The sequence below is a fragment of the Ochlerotatus camptorhynchus genome, unplaced genomic scaffold (genome assembly GCF_037179485.1).
Source record: "Ochlerotatus camptorhynchus isolate MF236.1 unplaced genomic scaffold, CSIRO-AGI_Acam_v1.1 ptg000171l, whole genome shotgun sequence".
Lineage (NCBI taxonomy): Eukaryota > Metazoa > Arthropoda > Insecta > Diptera > Culicidae > Ochlerotatus > Ochlerotatus camptorhynchus.
Window position 1 is genome coordinate 743,513 of NW_027040661.1, and position 18,153 is coordinate 761,665.

At 37.8% G+C, this 18,153-nt stretch overlaps 1 protein-coding gene across 1 annotated transcript in view; it reads right to left on the reverse strand.

Annotated features, from left to right (window-relative positions):
* LOC135701666 (uncharacterized) overlaps positions 1-17,924 on the reverse strand; it is a 410,000-nt gene extending 392,076 nt beyond the window's left edge. Inside the window, exon 1 of the mRNA XM_065222524.1 lies at positions 17,508-17,924. Within this exon, the coding sequence (XP_065078596.1) occupies positions 17,508-17,785 (278 nt within the window). The 5' untranslated portion in view covers positions 17,786-17,924. The remainder of the gene's footprint in view (positions 1-17,507) is intronic.
* Between the last annotated feature and the right edge of the window lie 229 nt (positions 17,925-18,153).

Genomic DNA, 18,153 nt, shown 5'->3' on the forward strand with positions numbered 1-18,153 from the left:
TAATCTAATCTAATCTAATCTAATACAAACGCAGCCAGTACGAGAGCTTTCTCTTATTGAATGCTTATATCGGAAAATTATTAGGTTAGATAACGCCTAATCATTTTTCTTGACAACATTGATGTTTGCAGCATATCTGAGATATGACACATTGCCGGCACCGGTAAGCGTGACTGCTTTCTCACCCCAATGGGTCTGGGTTCAATTCCAGTCGAGCTCGGTGGGATTTTTCTGAGGCATAACCATCTCTGGTCACGTCTTCCTTCGGAAGGGAAGTAAAGCCGTTGGTCCCGGCTCATGTATATTGGATGGGAGCGATATCCTAGGCAGATGTGGAAGCTCCCTTCCTGCACATTCAATTGCTGTCAATGGAATAGAGACCGTCGTTAAATAAAGGAATGAATAAGAAGATAAGATATATGACACCAAATTTAATATCAAAACGGCCAGGCCTACTGCGTTGCATATGCCGCAAATATGATTCTGTGAAAATATTCGTGTTTAAATAAATATATTTAAACAGCGATGCATTTCATGAATCTATAGAGCATTTCTAGCTCAAATCGTTAAAAAAAATGTCAATTTTGTCTCGACCCCTTCTGATTTGAATGAAACATTGCTCACGTGTTCGCTGCTACTAATGGTTGCATTTTTCATTTAAATATGATTTTTTCCTCCAGAGTAACTTTTGAAAAGGGCGTATAAAAAAAATGGATTATTTTTTTTTCAAAAAATCATAACTTGAAAATTATTGATCTGATCAAAATGGCATATGAGAAAAAGTTTTAGGTAGTTAAATTATCTTTGCGGAAAAAAATACACTGAAAGAAAAACTTAGTAAACTAGTATTTAAAAAACGTAAAACGATGATTATCTCAAAACACCCCCCCTTCGATCTTCATAAATTTTTTTTTCAAGAAAATTGATGAAATACCCTTGAATTTCGTGAAAAGTGTATGCTGGTAACTTCCTTAAAAAGAAATCTATAATTTTTTAATTTTTTGTTAATTTTTACAAGTTGATTAAAATGTATATTTTTTTGAAAAATAATAATTTATTTGGATTCTACGCATAATTTTCGATAACTTTGCATATAAAAACTTTTTTGCTAAGTCCAGCCGTTCTCAAGTTAATGCGAATTAAAAAAATATAATTATAACAAATTTCAACATTTTAGGCCATTTTCAAATGTTCGTCGAGATGTCTAGCAACGAGATTTTATTTCATGATTGTATATTAAAAAACAAACCATTCATTCTCAGATATGGTAGCTGTCAGACTTACCCGTTTCTATCTAGAGGCAGCGGAAGAGAAGCACGTTGATGTGGTCAAATGAAAGATTTGTTGAGATAAAAAACAGTATATATTTATTATTTTATTTTACAACTCATATTATTTGAATACATTGAATAATTTGGGTGTATCGTTTGAATTAGAGAATATTTTTACTGCAATTTGGTTGTTTGAAACTGGAATATAGCAATGATATTTTCGAGTTCCAGGAATTGGTTTCACTTTCTTAAAAATTGGATCAAATTCCGTGTCAGCCTTTTTGTATTCTTCCGTAGAAACATAACAAAATGACATTTTTGTTTGAAGATCTTCTTTACGACTATTTGCCCAGTCGTACAGTTGTTAAGGGTTCGTTATAGGGTGCTCGTGTTGCTTAGCTAAACTTGCTCTGGTTGCCATTCTCTTAAGGGTACCGCCAATCGCATCACAAGGACCTTTGCCGTGTGAAGTTGCAAAAAAAATGCCATTCAATTTCTACATCTACATCTACATCTGACATAAAAATACACTTTTGGACTGTTATTTGCAACTTTAAAAATTCTAATAATTTTGAGATAAACAACTGAACTGCTACTGTGTCATGCTTTGAAATTGATTTAGGTAGAGGTTTACAACACTTGAAATTGTTATCCATCGTAAAAAAACTACTTGCTTTTTAACTTGAAACGCTAAGAGAGATGAACTGAATGGAACAGGTGAAGATCGTCCCAATATATATATATATATATATGTAGCAGAATAATTACAATGTTGACATTATACCTATCTTCATTAGGTACAATTGATTATAGCAAACTTTTTTAGGTGTGAGTGTAAGAAGCCTCCACGGGGTGCTTTTTTTATGTAGTTGTGATATCGCGGGATGAGCTCTTAAGGCACAATATGGTATACGTCAGAGAAGTACCTAGATAATTTACCTCAATTACAGGTTTAGTAACATATTTGTTTACCTGTTTATGTTTTGAGCCTCTGTTATGACATACACAATTCTATCCAGGTAAACAACTAATAGAGGACAGAAAAAAGGCACATGAGTGGGCTTGTTGATTATTTGGGTATATTTGAGAGTATTTACTTATAAACTTGTTTCTTTTCCGCTGCGTCTAAATAGAAACGGGTAAGTCTGACAGCTACCATATATGAGAATGAATTGTCTGTTTTTTAATATATATTCATGGAAAAACATCTCGTTGCTGGACATCACGACTAACATTTGAAAATGGCCCAAAATGTAGAAAATTATCATAATTATTTTTTTTAAATTGCATTAACTTGAGAACGGCTGGACTTAAGAAAAAAGTTTCTATTTACAAAGTTTTTGAAAATTATGCGTAGAATCCAAATAAATTATTATTTTACTAAAAAATATGCATTTCACCAACTTGTAAAAACCAACAAAAATTTCAAAAATTATAATTTTTTTTTTAAGAAAGTTACCAGCATATACTTTTTACCAAATATTAGGGCATTTTTTCAGTTTTCTTGAAAAAAAAAATTATGAAGATCGAAGGGGGGGTGTTTTGAGATAATCATCGTTTTACGTTTTTTAAATACTAATTTACTAAGTTTTTCTTTCAGTGTATTTTTTTCCGCAAAGATAATTTAACTACCTAAAACTTTTTCTCATATGCCATTTTGATCAGATCAATAATTTTCAAGTTATGATTTTTTGAAAAAAAAATAATCCATTTTTTTATACGCCCTTTTCAAAAGTTACTCTGGAGAAAAAAATCTAATTTAAATGAAAAATGCAACCATTAGTAGCAGCGAACACGTGAGAAATGTTTCATTCAAATCGGAAATACTCATGACCAACCGGTTTGCGTTTTGGGCTGGAAATGCTCTATAGGAATGGAAGGATGCGTGGACATACCGTACCAAACGCTCCGAGTTATGTAAGAGTAAATTTAACAATCATATGTGTTATAGTGAATGTATAATTGAAGGATCTCAACAAATGCCTCAAATGTTCCCAAAATTCCTAATGTGTTTATCTATATGGAATGATCTCACTAAAACTGGTCTGCTTGACTGTGATCAGCAACTAAGTAGACACAGCAGTATCTGCTTTAACACTGTATTAATGTTGCGTGTCTTAATTACGAATAGAATTAAAGTATTGCTTCAGCTTGGTTTTTGTCATTGTAAATTCAATAGTTTCACAATGCCTATTGTAAGTGGTCAGCATCTGATTTAAGGATCCTAATTTAGCATAATTTGTTCGATGGTGGTTTGTTATAAATATATTTCGAATATCAATATCGATGTGAAGCGATTATGTTTACAAATGAGATCATTTCAAATTCATGGCGCTCTTTTAATTAAGAGCTTTTGAGTGTGTTGATTTAATTCCTTTTAATTCCGTTATAATTGCCTATCTTTTGACAGATACACGTATTTCGTCTACTACTTGCAGACTTCATCAGTTCCAAGTACTCAACTGTACTGGTTTGTTTGGTCTAAAATCTAAAATCAAAACATTTTTTGAATCGGGTGTTTTACAGTGGGAAAAGTAAGTGGAGTTAATACCGAGTGCGCTCTAGCAATGCTTGGTAACAAATCAAAATTTCAGAAAGAGATTATATAGCTTGCTCCGTACGCCACAGGTGTTCAATATGCCCTTGTCAGCAAGAGCAAGACTCTGCCGGAACTAATGTTAAAAGTACTTGATTATGTCATCAAAATTGTTAACTATGTCAAATCTGGAGCTCTGAACACTCAATTTTTGGAGCTTCAATGAACTCTACAAACAAATTAATTCAGATTACGTGGATCTTCTTTTCTACACTGTTGTGCGCTGGTTGTCCAAGGCAATGTTCTCTACCGTGCTTTTGAATTGAATGCATGCTTGGCATGCACAGTTATACACACCAACTGCTCATTTGTTAATAACTTTTCACTCAGTTATTGAAAATTGATTTTCTTTGAAGTAATTGATTGGTTAGGATCATAGCTTACTATAGATATGCGTAGGTAAATCTTAACATTTGAGTCAACACCAATGAATGTTTATATGTTCATTTTAACAACGCAAAAATAAATACAGTTTATTACTTGAATTTAAATCTACCTTTTTTTACGTACCTATGACAAGCTTAAACTTTATTCTATCTACTGCTTCAAACAGAACTACGTTTTGTCAACTGTGTGCAAAGTTATTGACAAATGAGCAGTTTGTGACCAAAGCTGTGTATGCCAAGAATGAAATCAAAATGTTCTTGGAAGTTCAAGGAAAAATTATTTCATTGCTAATTTCAGTGTGGAAGGTTGGCATAAGCGTCTCGCTTGTACAATAAATGTTAGTGCATCAAAATTCGCTGGACTTGAAACTACGGGGCCAGTTAACTTGTGTTTAAAAACTTTATTAATGAGATTTTTAGCCGATGGCTAGTTCATCTCAGAGGGCTAGCAAATCCATCTAATTCACTTCCAAGACGATCTTCAAGCATTCAAGCAAAACTGGCTCCGAAAGGTTAGTATTGGAAATGTTGGCATGTTCCATAGACTCTGAGGTATGACTGGTAAAAGAGCGAACGAGCGAAATTCGGATCTTTAATCAGAAATTGACCACTTTGTCAAGCAGTTTTGACGTGACTTTCTACCAGCGATTCCACAAAACTGGATCAACTAATTTCTATTATTTTATGAAACGCACAAATGATGGCTACTTTTCTCGTGGTTCTAGAAGAAAAAAATCTCAAAATAATGTTTTATTTCAAACTTCAAGTGGTAGTAAACGTCATTTTAAATGCTTGAATGAAGTGGTTAATTATTGCTCATTTTCAGTCACTGGATTATCAATGTGAGCTGTGATTCCCTGAAATGAATCAATATTCTACATCAGGCATAACATTTGATAACGGCACAAAAGCATTTGTAAACAAACTTTCTAAGGCCCTTTACACGCGAACCAAAGTACGCCCACGCAAACCAACAACATCATCGGACAGGAGTGGTATTGGTTTGCGTGAGCGTACGTTGGTGCGCGTGTAAAGGGCCTTAGAATGTTTGTTTACAAATGCTTTTGTGTCGTTATCAAATGTTATGTCTGACATGTTCGAAGCTCTGAAATGAACTCGAGTTTTGTTTCTATCATACAATGCTGTTCAACGCTTCATTTCTATAACGCCTAGCTAGATTATAAGCAAGAAACGAAAATAAAAAAGGAGCACGCTTAGAAAGAAAGGCTGGCTGTGCACGGTAACCGCAAAATACCCAATAATGACTATAAAAGACTCGATATTGATTATACAGTAAGCATTTTCGAGGGAGACTGGGACTACCCATTAAATGAGTAAAAATATTACCCTTTTATGAGTATTTGATACTCACAAATGAATACTTACTACTTATTTTTGTAGTTTTAATTACTCATAAACGGTTAAAATTTTACTCATTCAATGGGTAGTCCCAGTTTCCCTCGAAAATGCTTACTTTGAAGTCATTTTTGGGTATTTTTCGGTTATCGTGTGGATCTTCTCGTCGTTGCTTTGCTCATCACTTTCAATGTAGTAACGTTGATTTTCGAGTCAAACGATACCTCATTATGGCTTTCAATCCTTTTCACGAACACCCTATCACCGCTCTGTCAATTTGTTTAATATGCGTTAGATCCCGTTTTGTTATTTATTTTTTTAGATAAATATGTGGATGGAAGATAAATTTAACATATCACGTTGAATCTTTAAACACAGACAAACAGACATAACACTCGTAAGTTGTTCATCGAACAAGCATTTAACGAACAATTTAAAAGTATCGTAGTTGGTAGTACCGCCACCTGTGGCGCGCATAGTCAATTCCCTTGCGTATGACGTTTACACACTACCGCCATCTGTTCAACGTAGTGCCCACCACTGTGTACTCAATAGATGGCGGTAATGTTTTAGTGACGATGTTTTACAGTGAGAAATATTCAATGTTTTATGTCTGTTTGTCTGTGGTTTAAATATGATCACAAACGCAGCATCGTAACTAGATTTGAGATCTACAACAATCGCACTGAACAGATCAAATAGGGGAAATGACGGCTTCGGCATGACAGACTATTTTCGGCAACCCAAATTGAAACGCTAATTTCACTGGATTTTCTTACGAAAACGCTTCGCTGAATGCATTCTAATGATTCTTTAGCCTTTCAGCTTCAATTTGATTATAATTTTACCACTGAAAAAAAGCAATCTAGCAGGGTTTTCATGAAATTAAACACACGCACTACAAAATGCTGCTGATTTTGAGTTGCCGATGAAAGCACAGCTGTTTAACACGCAGCTCAAATAGAAAGGTTGCCGAATAAAAACATGTTGCCCACAATAGTCGCTCTCACTAGAGAAGATTGGAGCTTTGTAAAAGCGTTTCAAAACAGTTTTTGACAATTCTTTTGACTGGAATTGTTAGAGCAGCTGGCAGCAAAAGATTGTAAACAAACCAATAATGCATATGTCTGCGTTCCTTAGAGAAAAAGACTATAGAAAGTTGATCGCTGCATAGGTTGCCGAGAATACGTAAATTCCCCTAAATGGTTTTTATTCATCTCAGCGTAATTTGTACAAGGTACTTTCCAGGGAGCCGCGGAACACCCAATTGTTCACGAAGGAGGTCACGGAGCTGAAAAAGTTGGGAGCCACTGGATTATAGAATTTCTGTATGAAAACCAAATTTATGAATGTTCTTCCACTGAATGCTGAGATAATTTAATGATTATTTTTATCACACTAAATACCATGAAAAGTAGCTTGCCGATGAGTTTTTGCCCGTTTTTAAGTAAGGAGCTACCTGAAAAATACAAAACGCCAGTTGATATTTCCAGGAGACTTTACAAAAGAATACAACCAAGCGCAGTCATCATGCAAACATACCTAGGATTTGCTATACTTCATATTTCGCAAATTTGCTTTCGAGTGGTATGACGTCATAACCATCCTCTCCCGTTTACCTTTTTCCCTCTACCAACACAGTAGGCTGAGCAGCCAATGATTTAGGTTTTACATGAATTAATTATATAAAAAAACACAAACCTAGACGATGCAGGAAGCTTAGAGCTGGCTCCTAAATGGAACTTTTTGATTGGTGCGGATACTAGAAATAGACAGTATGTTTAAGTACCTTTATTTCGTTTTATTCAATAACGCATTGTCCTCGAGATTTAAATCCAGGATGGCAACCCAAAACATTACATATCTGATGAAGGACAAGCGGTACGCCTTACAGACGATGACCACAGGGACCTCCCTATCGGCGAGTCAAAATCGATGGGATTGGAGTAGATGCACGCAAACCAAAAATGTTCGGTCTACGCTTTTCACTATACAGCCAAGCATTTTATTTATCACACTGTAGAACGACGTACATACTTGCCACCAGTGTTGTGAAAATATCAAAAGATCTATTCTCACCGATTGCATAATCTCATTTGAGTATCGTAGACCAAAAACTCAACACGCAAACAACAGCCGATGATATTACAAGCTGTGATACGGTTGCTATGATATCATACTAACAAAACTCCCCGGCTACAATTCTCACCAAACTGTGTTGAGTTTGAGCTTCGAGATTTTTGCTGCACATCCGAACACGAAACGAAACTTCCATCACTGCTGGCAGCAGTAACTTCGTGTCTGCCATCTGTGAAGCGTAAAGAAAGATAGCAAACTATGCTTTCTCTTTCTAAGAAAACGATGTGCAAAGGAATCATTTTTGTGGTAAGTCAACTCGTGGCTGAAATTTTACATGTTCTGAATAGTCTCGCATATCAAAGGAGCTTGTAAAAAAAATATCATGCTTGATATTTTATTCCAATATCACGCGTGATATTGGGAGCCCTTGAGAGCGAAACAAAATCATTTGAGTGAGGATTATGCCATCACTGCTTGTCACGATTCTGTCCAATTCCCGTTCAGCGGAAAACGTATATGAAATAGAGTATGAGAGCAAATGAGCTCTTCTTATTCGTTTTTAACCGAAATATATTCCAAAGCATGGAGATAACAGTGAAGAAAGCACAGGTCTGATAATCGCAACGTTCGGGGTTCGAGTCCAGTCGGCATCCTTTTTCTATTCTTTTTCAACATTTTTCATTACACTTACTAATACCAAAGAAGAATTCTAAGATGAAACAGTCGGAAGAACAACTTTCTATTTTATGTCGTTTTCGTTTTTGCGGTGTAGCACTGGTGTAGTGTAAGCAGGAATAAGCATGAGTCTTTGACAGCTCAACATCATTTGTTTGTAAACAAAAGTGCATCCTATATCTACACCATCAATTATTTCGGTGTACGGCAGTGTAGCATCGGTGTAGCTACACCGCAAAAACGAAAACGACATTAGTGTCCTCTTTCATGGTCCCTTTCATCCAATGAATACCCCTCGTATGCAAGATAATTTTGTGTTTATGCTGTCCCTTCGGTTGAATTTTTCGTTTTTTTTTTATCAAAACAATCACATCAAAATCAGAGGTGTCCCATATTTTAATTGCTCGATTAACAACTAATCGATTGGTTTTTGTTCGCTGTGCTATAATTTTTCCCCCAATGAGAGTGCAGCACATGTTTGAAACGATGGGTGATGATCCTCCGGAGAAGTTAATGCTTATATCGGCATGATATTACCGATTGCAAATGTTTTACTTTTCGGTTCGTTAATCGATTAATCGATTATTCAATGAAAAATCGGACATCACTAGATGAATGTTAAGCTTCATTTCAAATATAAGGGCCGTTCATAAATAATGAGACAAATTGAAAGGAACCGGCGCTAATCACAAATTACGTCCCCACGATAACTGAAATAAACACGAGTGCTGACCGGTTGCTAATACACTCCACATTTTTCCCTCTCCATTTTCTTGTATTGAACCGCAGCTCAGTATATCTCATCCTCCGTTCATGCGGTCTCTACTAAATCTTGCGATGATAAATCCCTCATCATTGTAAGCAAATCTTACATTCCCTGGTCAATGTCAATGTCAATGTCGGGTTGTGGTTTGGTAGAAGCCAGGTTGGTGTCGGGTTGGCTTTGCTTTTTCTCCAGAATGTCGACCAGAGCTCCGTTTATGTGTAGGTTACACACTAAGATTATTTCACAGATTTCTGTAAAATTTTACCGAAAACTCAACAGCTGAACGTTCTGTAAACAGTTTTACAATTTTCCTGTAATTTTTTACAGATATCTGTGAAAAAATCACAGATATTTGTGAAAAAGTAAAGGAAATCTGTGATTTCTGTAAAAATTTCTAAGTGTGTACACTCAATTGAATGATATCAAGCGTTTCAAAATGGTTCAATCCCAGTCGGCGCCGCCGGGATGTTCTGAGGCATAACATCTCTAATCACGCCTTCCTTCGGATGGAAACTAAAGCCGTTGGTCCCCGGGTCATGAGTTGATGGGTCGATAGGTAGGGTCCAGGTGTGGGAGCTGCCTTCCTGGCACGTCGGTAGCATTGGTGCTCAGCACGGAAAACAAGATCGACGGAAAAAACAAACCAAAGGAAAAAAAAAAAAATGAGAATGATCCATGCCTTCATCAAATGACTAAGCAAATGATATCACCCATTCGAAGGGAGTCCCCTTTGATGGCGAATAGCTGCTTTTCTCATTTTCGTGAAAAATGTACTATTGATTTTGAGAATTTACAGCACTTCTGGTAGCGCACAGTTCAATGTGCAGGTTGATTCCCATTGTACTTCCCAGCGACATCCTGTTATGAACTGCAGGATAACGGCGTAGAGCGGAACCTCATCACGATCAGCATTGTCTTCATTCCATCGGTAACACGGGAAATGGTGTTTTTCCAGATCAGTGAGCTCCGTGCACAATCAAATCCTTGAGAGACCTGGGAATTCAACGAATTCTGGAACTTCAAACTTGAACTGTAAAATCCATCTCACTGAATGCTAATACCAATTCTTCGGTGCACGGGGTAATAATATTGACATTATTTGACAAATATCGGGTCATCATTACATTCTACTATCGAAAACATAATGAATGCAGTAGAGATACCTACTGCTGTCTGATTATCTGAGATTTGTCGAATAATGTAAATATTATTGTTCCGTGAACCGAAGAATTAGAAGAGACAAATGGGGTACAGATTTGGATGCAGTTTTTGATCCAGTCGCTATTTGGAAGATTTTCAAGATTAAGATAGGTTTTTTTTAAATTTAAATGTGTTCAAAATTACTATTCGAACTGTTTGTGTTGATTTAGCACGGATAATGTTCAACAGGGACTGCAGGAGCGAATGAAGAACCTGCGAAGAAAAATAAAAATAAGCCAGATGTTCTGTCTTGTCTTAGGCACACACTATGTTTAGATGCACCAGTTTTTGGCTGCACTATAAAACCCTAAGAGAAGAGGAGACAATAGGGGGACTTTTATGAAACAATTTTCTGTCAAACGCGAACCAGCGCCTGATTGGTCAGACGAACGTATATAAACGCGAGAATTTTTACAGCAGAGAATCTAGTAAGTGTGTTTTGACAATCGACTGCGTCGCCCATAATGAAATAGTTTTTGCACGGTCGTTTCCGCGAGAGAAGAATAACACGTCACAGACGTCAAGCCAGTGGTCTCCTCTTCCTCTTAGATAAAACCATGAAATGATGTGTAATCGGATTAAGGCCTGTACTAAAAAAAAATGCACCAGACAAAAGTGATGTACGGTTTACTCAGTTTACCGCATTGGCATATGGCCTACCAGAGCAAGTATTTTTTGGCGAATTTGTCCACTTTGTTCTTCCTCATGTCTTCAGGAACATCAAACCGTGATTTGGCAACGTAGAACTCCAGCCCCGGTATCTGCTTTGCGTCTGCCTTGATGCAGGTTTCGTCATCCATAACCACACACATCGGTTTCGTTAACCACTCTCGATACAGCTTCCTTGAGCGAGATTTGGCCGCCGTGTTTTGTTGATCACGCCGATTCGGTGCCTTCCGGACCTTGAATACACGAAGCCCAGCTCGTTTCATGGTTTGCTGAACGAACCAGGCGAAACACTTTGCCTTCAGAGCCGCGTCGCGAATCGAAAGGTTCGGATTACGCTTGAAATAATCACACCTTCCGGGCCTTCACAGGGTCAGCTGTCTGAGATTTTCTTCCACTCCCAGCCCACTGCTCGGTCGTCTGGGACTCCCGATTTTACCACCCAAGACACAGTTGTATGGGTGATTCCCAGTTGTCTTCCGATCCATGGTCGCAGTCGGATTTTCCATGACGGCGCGAGAAATTCTCCGGAGATTTCCTTCTTGTTTCGATGACATCTCAATAACCACTGAACCGATTGTTATGAAATTTTGCACATGTAAACAATTCACTCCAAACTAGTTATACCCAGATTTTCATCAATTTTTACTCACGGATAAAAATGTTACACACGGATAAAAATGGTGCATTTTTTTCGAGTACAAGCCTTATTTCGCACATAGTGATTATAATTGAACTCGGTAGCTTAGTGGTTACCGTTTCTGCTTGCTGAGCAGAAAGTGAGGAGTTCAATACCAGGCCCGTCCCTTTCCTTGTATTTGTCACCAGGCATGGACAATCATTTACACTCATATGACGCATTCATTGAAATTTATTTGGCTATTACTCTTGACATCGACAGCATTCCGTAAAATGATGTATGTAGGTATAATGCTTTTGTAAGTCTAGATGTTAACTAGAACTTTTGCGAATAACTCAAATCCTTATCTCTAATGCGTGACGAGCAAATAAAAATAAAATCGTAATCCATTAGAGATAGAAAATGGTTTTTTTTTTTGAGCAAATGTGCATGAAATAAATTGTCCTTAAACTTTGTCGAACATTGTTCCAATATCTTTTTTTTTCCTTGATTTGTTTTCCGTCGATCTTGTTTTCCGTGCTGAGACCAATGTTACCGACGCCAGGGAGACAGCTGCCACACCTGGACCCTACCTATCGACCCACCAATTCATGAACCAATGACCAACGGCTTTACTTTCCTTCCGAAGGATCAGAGATGTTATGCATCAGAACATCCGGGTGGCGCCGACTGGGATTGAACCCAGGCCCGCTGGGGTGAGAGGTAATCTCGCTTACCACTATAACACCGGCGCCGCTAAATTCCAATATCTTAAAAGTTGATATTTTTTAGATCTCATGAACCTTCATTCCTGAATGCACTATTTACCTAAAACTAATGGCTTAGGTGCATGTCTAAAATTTATTCCTCCTAAATACGGCTTTTAGACCACTTTGCGACATCCTAAAACATAAATCTGCGAAGTTTTTTCGCCTTCAAGCTGCAACATGTCATAATTAAAACTACAGTCAAGTTAAATTAAAACAAGTCAAGTAATTTTCAAGCCCATTTCTGGATGTCTCTGACTCTAGTGCCATGATTTGTCGGTAAAACATGTCTACCCCTATCTGGCCCAACATGGCAATCTGCCAAAAAGAGAAAACGGGAACAGCTACGATTAATCAACAACACACCTCTGGTCATAGTTTTTGATTTTCTTTCTCCAACTCGGCGGGCACACAGGCCACATTGGAGCACTGATTCTACAGCATACAATCAGTGCTCCCTGGTGTCGTGTGAGTTGACGAAAAGTGAACATAATTATCACTTTCACTTTGGTGTTTCTGCTAACAATACGTTATAGTTTCTTTGTAAGCATTGTGAATTTCATGTATAAACAGGTATTATTACTTATTTACTAAACACATTCGTAGTCCAAGTAATTATCATCATTTTCATCTTTTACATTCTTCATCTTATTACGTTTGTGGTGGAACGTATGCCTGTGTATAATTGAGAGTTCTTGTTGAAGTGCAATTTACTTTGGAGCGGTTACCAAAAAATTCGTACCCGAAGTTTTTATTTCGTCACATCATTACAAATTACTAAAAGCAGTCGTCTTTTAACATGAGATGATGATTGCTTTTATAAATTTGATTTACTGTGAACTCTCTACAACTTTATATTAATGGAACAAAGAGTTTTAAAATAACAATCCCATACAAAATCGCTATTACGCAGCCGTGAAACTCATATTTACTATGGTTCTATAACTGGATATCGAGGTAGTGGGCATCGAACTGAGGAGATACCTATGACTGTATTTTTTTTTTTTTTTTCAAACACATCAAAGTAAAATTCACCTTAATTGAGCGCCTAGATAGTAAACGCGCAACTATAAAGCAAAACCATGCCGGAGGAAACGGTTTCGATTCTCCGGTCTACGTTTTTTTATGGGGTATATATTTTCTCGACTCTACTGGGCACACAGAATCACACAATATATCAATACAAGCATGGTAAACGATAGGTAAATGAAAAAATCTTTTTTATTTATGAAAATGTACATTATCATGCATTTGAGTTTCAAATTTGATTGCCTCAAAATTTTTCAAGCATTTTATAGTATTAAAAATGTAAATGTCTTTCAGGCCTATTTGAATAAAAATACAAACAACAACGTTTGAAATGTACTGCAATTTTATGATGCAAAGTAACCCTCACTTACGGTTTACAAACGAACAGCTTGTTTGCTCGATTTGGTTCTATCGTCACATTCTAGGCGAGATAGTCCCAGCAGGCCAAAGGAAAAATATGCTCCGGGAAACGGCACGAACGAACAGAGAACGATTTGCAGCTACAGTGGCATAACGGGTTGCTAACAGCGACACAGATGTGTTCACACGTCATGCTTAAGTGTATAATTTAATTTTAATTTGCGGGATTTTGTGCTCGAATCTGCTCCAGTTTTTTTATGTCCCAAATAGTAAAGTAGGCGATATCTGAGAAAAAAAAACAGACGTGACCACGATAATTTTTCAATTAAATTGCAAATTGAAAGTAAAAGTTGAGTCCTAGCATTATGGAACAGTGGTGAATTTGCAGATCACTTAATTTATAGAACTGAATTAAATAATTTAAGACAATAATAGAAATCAAGCTTCAATCCTCTTGACAGAATAGTCAATAAAGGCGCAATTAGTTCATGGCGAAGGCAACGAGTCGGACTCCCGGTCTGGACGAGGATATTTTCGTGTTCATATTTCCCCTACAGATGTCCCTCGTTTTGGCTAGTTTTTAACCTGGACGTTGGTGGGCGGACCTAATCTTATGCTTCATAGTGGAGCGTTGGAGACGGTTGGTTTAGGTCCGGCATCGTTGGTTCATGCCGTGGCAGAATAGCGTCATGAGCATGCGATGTGGATTACTGAGCTTCCCCTCTCTTATGAACCATTGCATGAGAGAACCAAAGTTCTAGCCTAAAGTGATATTATCACACCTGTTACTCCTTTTTTAAGAGCCGCATCGTAGTACACTTACGTATAGGCACTGACGTTCGGTGCGATACTGGCGGGTTTTTTTTCCGCAAATCACTCTTATTCTATTAATTTGGGTTTGCACGGGAATTATACTATTGAAATATTTCAGAAAGTGCCCAACGGTGCTCCTTCTATTTGCGTGACAAGCTTTTTGTTTTTATTGAAGTATTACTCAGGGAACAATGTTGAACACCATTTTTGTACATAGTATTGTAACTAATCTTATATTTGCTTCATTTTGATTTGGGATAAGTGTTAAAGCTATGACTCGGGATTTCCAATGTAGCGTGCTTCTATTGTGACATATCCATACGTAATTTTGTGGGACGACATAGTGGAAACGTGTAAGCGTAGTTGGAGCATATACTCTATATAATTTAAAAATCATCTAGGAAACTAACTTCAAAGTGAAGCATTTTAGTCACTTGAAGGTGTCACCTGGGACGAGCTAAGATATAATAAATATAGGTCAAAGTTAAAAGTACTTGAAACACGTTTAATTTTAGATTACAAGCACAAGTGCAGGTACTTAATAAAGCATGCACATGATTAAGTGAATTAGGAATTTCAATTATTTATTAAATTAGACTAATGAGATATCATAATCATCAAATGAACTTAAATAAGAAAATTCAGAAAGTCTAATAACATTCAGTAGAAAATAGAAACACAGGAGTTAGGATGCGGGGGGTCCACTCAGGGAGACAGCCATTACTCTTCCTTTATCCACGGCTTTGGATTGACTTGCGCTCCCATTGCCCCACCAAACGCTGCAAAATGAAAATGAAAAGTGTTCAGATGTGCCCAGAGTATACCTTTGTGCTTACCTCACAAAATAGGTATGCAAGTCCGCAAGGGCAGATCTACGGTGGACACCATCCGTGACGTCATTCAGATGGCAGAGGTGGTCCATCGGAAACGAAGGGGCATTCGCTACTGCGCGGTGGTAACTTTAGACGTGAAGAACGCATTCAACAGCGCGTGCTGGGGGCGATAGCCCGCCCGCTACACCAACTCCGAGTCCCCGGAGGGTTGTACAAGATCCTGGAAAGCTACTTCCAGAATCGTGTGTTGATTTATGACACAGAAGATGGCGAAAAATGCGTTAGAGTCACCGCAGGAGTGCCACAAGGCTCCATCCTGGGCCCGGTGTTATGGAACGTCATGTACGATGGAGAATCCCTCGAAGAGGTAGAGCTGACAGCGACTCACTCCGTTAAACTTGTAGAGGAATGGATGAGATCCAGGAAACAATCACTTGATCGAGTAAACAAACTGGCGATATCGGCACCGAGAGAGCCGGCGCCAGTGGTGTAGTGATAAGCGTGACTGCTTTCTCACCCCAATCGGTCTAGGTTCAATCCCAGCCGAGGTCGGTGGAATTTTTCTGAGGCATACAAATCCCTGGTCACATCTTCCTTCGGAAGGGAAGTAAAGCCGTTGGTCCCGGCCCATGTGTGTTGTTGAATGGGTGCGATATCCTATGCAGGTGTGGAAGCTGCCTCCCTGTACATTCGATTGCCGTCAATGGATGGCAATCGATGTCCGTCGGTAATTGGCACTAGATTGCGAAACAGATACCGACGTTAAATAAAGGAATTAAGAAGAAGGAGAAGACACCGAGAGACACAACTGTTGCTGCTTCTACAGGTGAAAGTGAACTGATTTGGCCACACGTGTTTTTTTGGTTTCTATCTATAAATTCCATAGACCAGTAAGTTCAATTAAAAACGTTACTGAGGGATCAAAGATGTCTGGTAATGTGTTAATAATTATCCAGAAAGTATTAGTACAAAGCTGGGGAACAAAATAACTGACGAAGTCATGTTGCCAAACACGGGAAGGCAGCACTGTATGATGCAAAATCATAAAAAATAATCACCATGTTGCAATGCACTTTACAATGCCCCGTAACGTGGGTAGATCACCTTTTCGTGGTACGTTACGGGATGTAAGATCTACCACCGATTCCTAGTCCTGACTACTTCAAACTAGGGGAACAGGATTTTTCAGTAATCAAAGGAACACATCTTAGTCCTTGTTACTTTATATGCCTAGTTGATAGTGACAAGACTCGGCTTTGTCCTCCGTAGGATGATCTTGAAACAAGAAAAAAATGAGTTAGCTAGTCTTCATCTATGTGATTCCTAATCTTTTATTCGTTGTTCCCTAGTTTGAAGTGATTAATACTAGGGTTCTGATGCATGGTCATTATCCGTGTCATTCCTTTGGTGCTAAGAAATCCAATTTTGACTGACAAAGGGGTTGGAGGGTGTTTCAACACTCCGAAGGATATAAATAGCGGAACCTTTCAATTAGAGTCGGATCCTTGCGATAAATGGAAGAATGACACTAAACTAAGGACACGGGATATACTACAATAGATCAAATTACTGGTCGCAGTGGTGTTAGGTCCCCAACAGAAGAAAAAAAAGCACTTTAAAAAAGTCCAAGATCCCATGAATATCGACTGATTTAGAGGCTTTTCATGTTTTTTATTTGTTTTTCTTGCATTAAAAGAGAGACTTGTTTGTTTACTTTAACCGTATAAAACAGAGACCTAGATGTTTTTCATCAACATAAAAAAAATAATTTGTACTTCGATTGATCATCAACATAGACATTGATTCATCGGCATAGATAGGGAAAATATTTAGATATGAAGTATTTGATGCGTGGTAATCTAAATGGACTGCCCAAATCAACGGGGTAAGGCGAATTATCGAAATAAATAAAATCGAGATAAGGATAAATATAAAAATAAATAACATCGAGATAAGAAGAGTTGACTATAGTATACGCTTGAGACTTCAAAAGTATCAGATGAGTAACAGTAAATAAAAAAATAATTACCTTACAGCACTTTGAACAAAGTTCAAACTAAAATGTATATATTGAGCAATAGTGCTACTCACCCTTCTCGGTTCGGTCGACTGCGACGCCGGCGGCGTCTTCGTTTATCAGATGAAGCTGTAGCACTAGCTTGCGATGGATTCGATCGCCTTCTCTGCTGGACAGCCACCACCTGTGACTCACCGAAACCGGCAGAACTCGTTGTATCCGTAGAGTGCTGAAACCCAGGCACCGGAAGACAACCAGTCATAGTGGCACTTGACGCCACCGCCTGAGAATGTTTCGTTGACGATGATCTCATCGTAAGGCCCTGATTCACTTTTCGCCACACACGCTCCATTTTTCTTCGCTCCTCTTATCTTTCCACTGCTTTGGTTAATTACAATCCACTTTATCAGCTTCTTGGCACAATCGTATTTTTTTTGTGATATCTTCGACCGTAATCACCTACAATCTATTCTCTTTTTTTCATCTTCAAACACACAAATGTTTCAAAAAATCACGAACGTCATACTACATCATTTATATAGCATATCACGCTATACTTCCATTATCCACTTTCTGTCAACCAAATCAACAATCTTTCGTGTGATCCTTCACAATATGCACCTTTCTTTCAAATACACCTGAAATTCACCAGTCAAAACAATGAGCTTCCTTCATGTTGAGTAAAGGCTCCCCAGTGTGCACTTAGCTATTATGACTCGA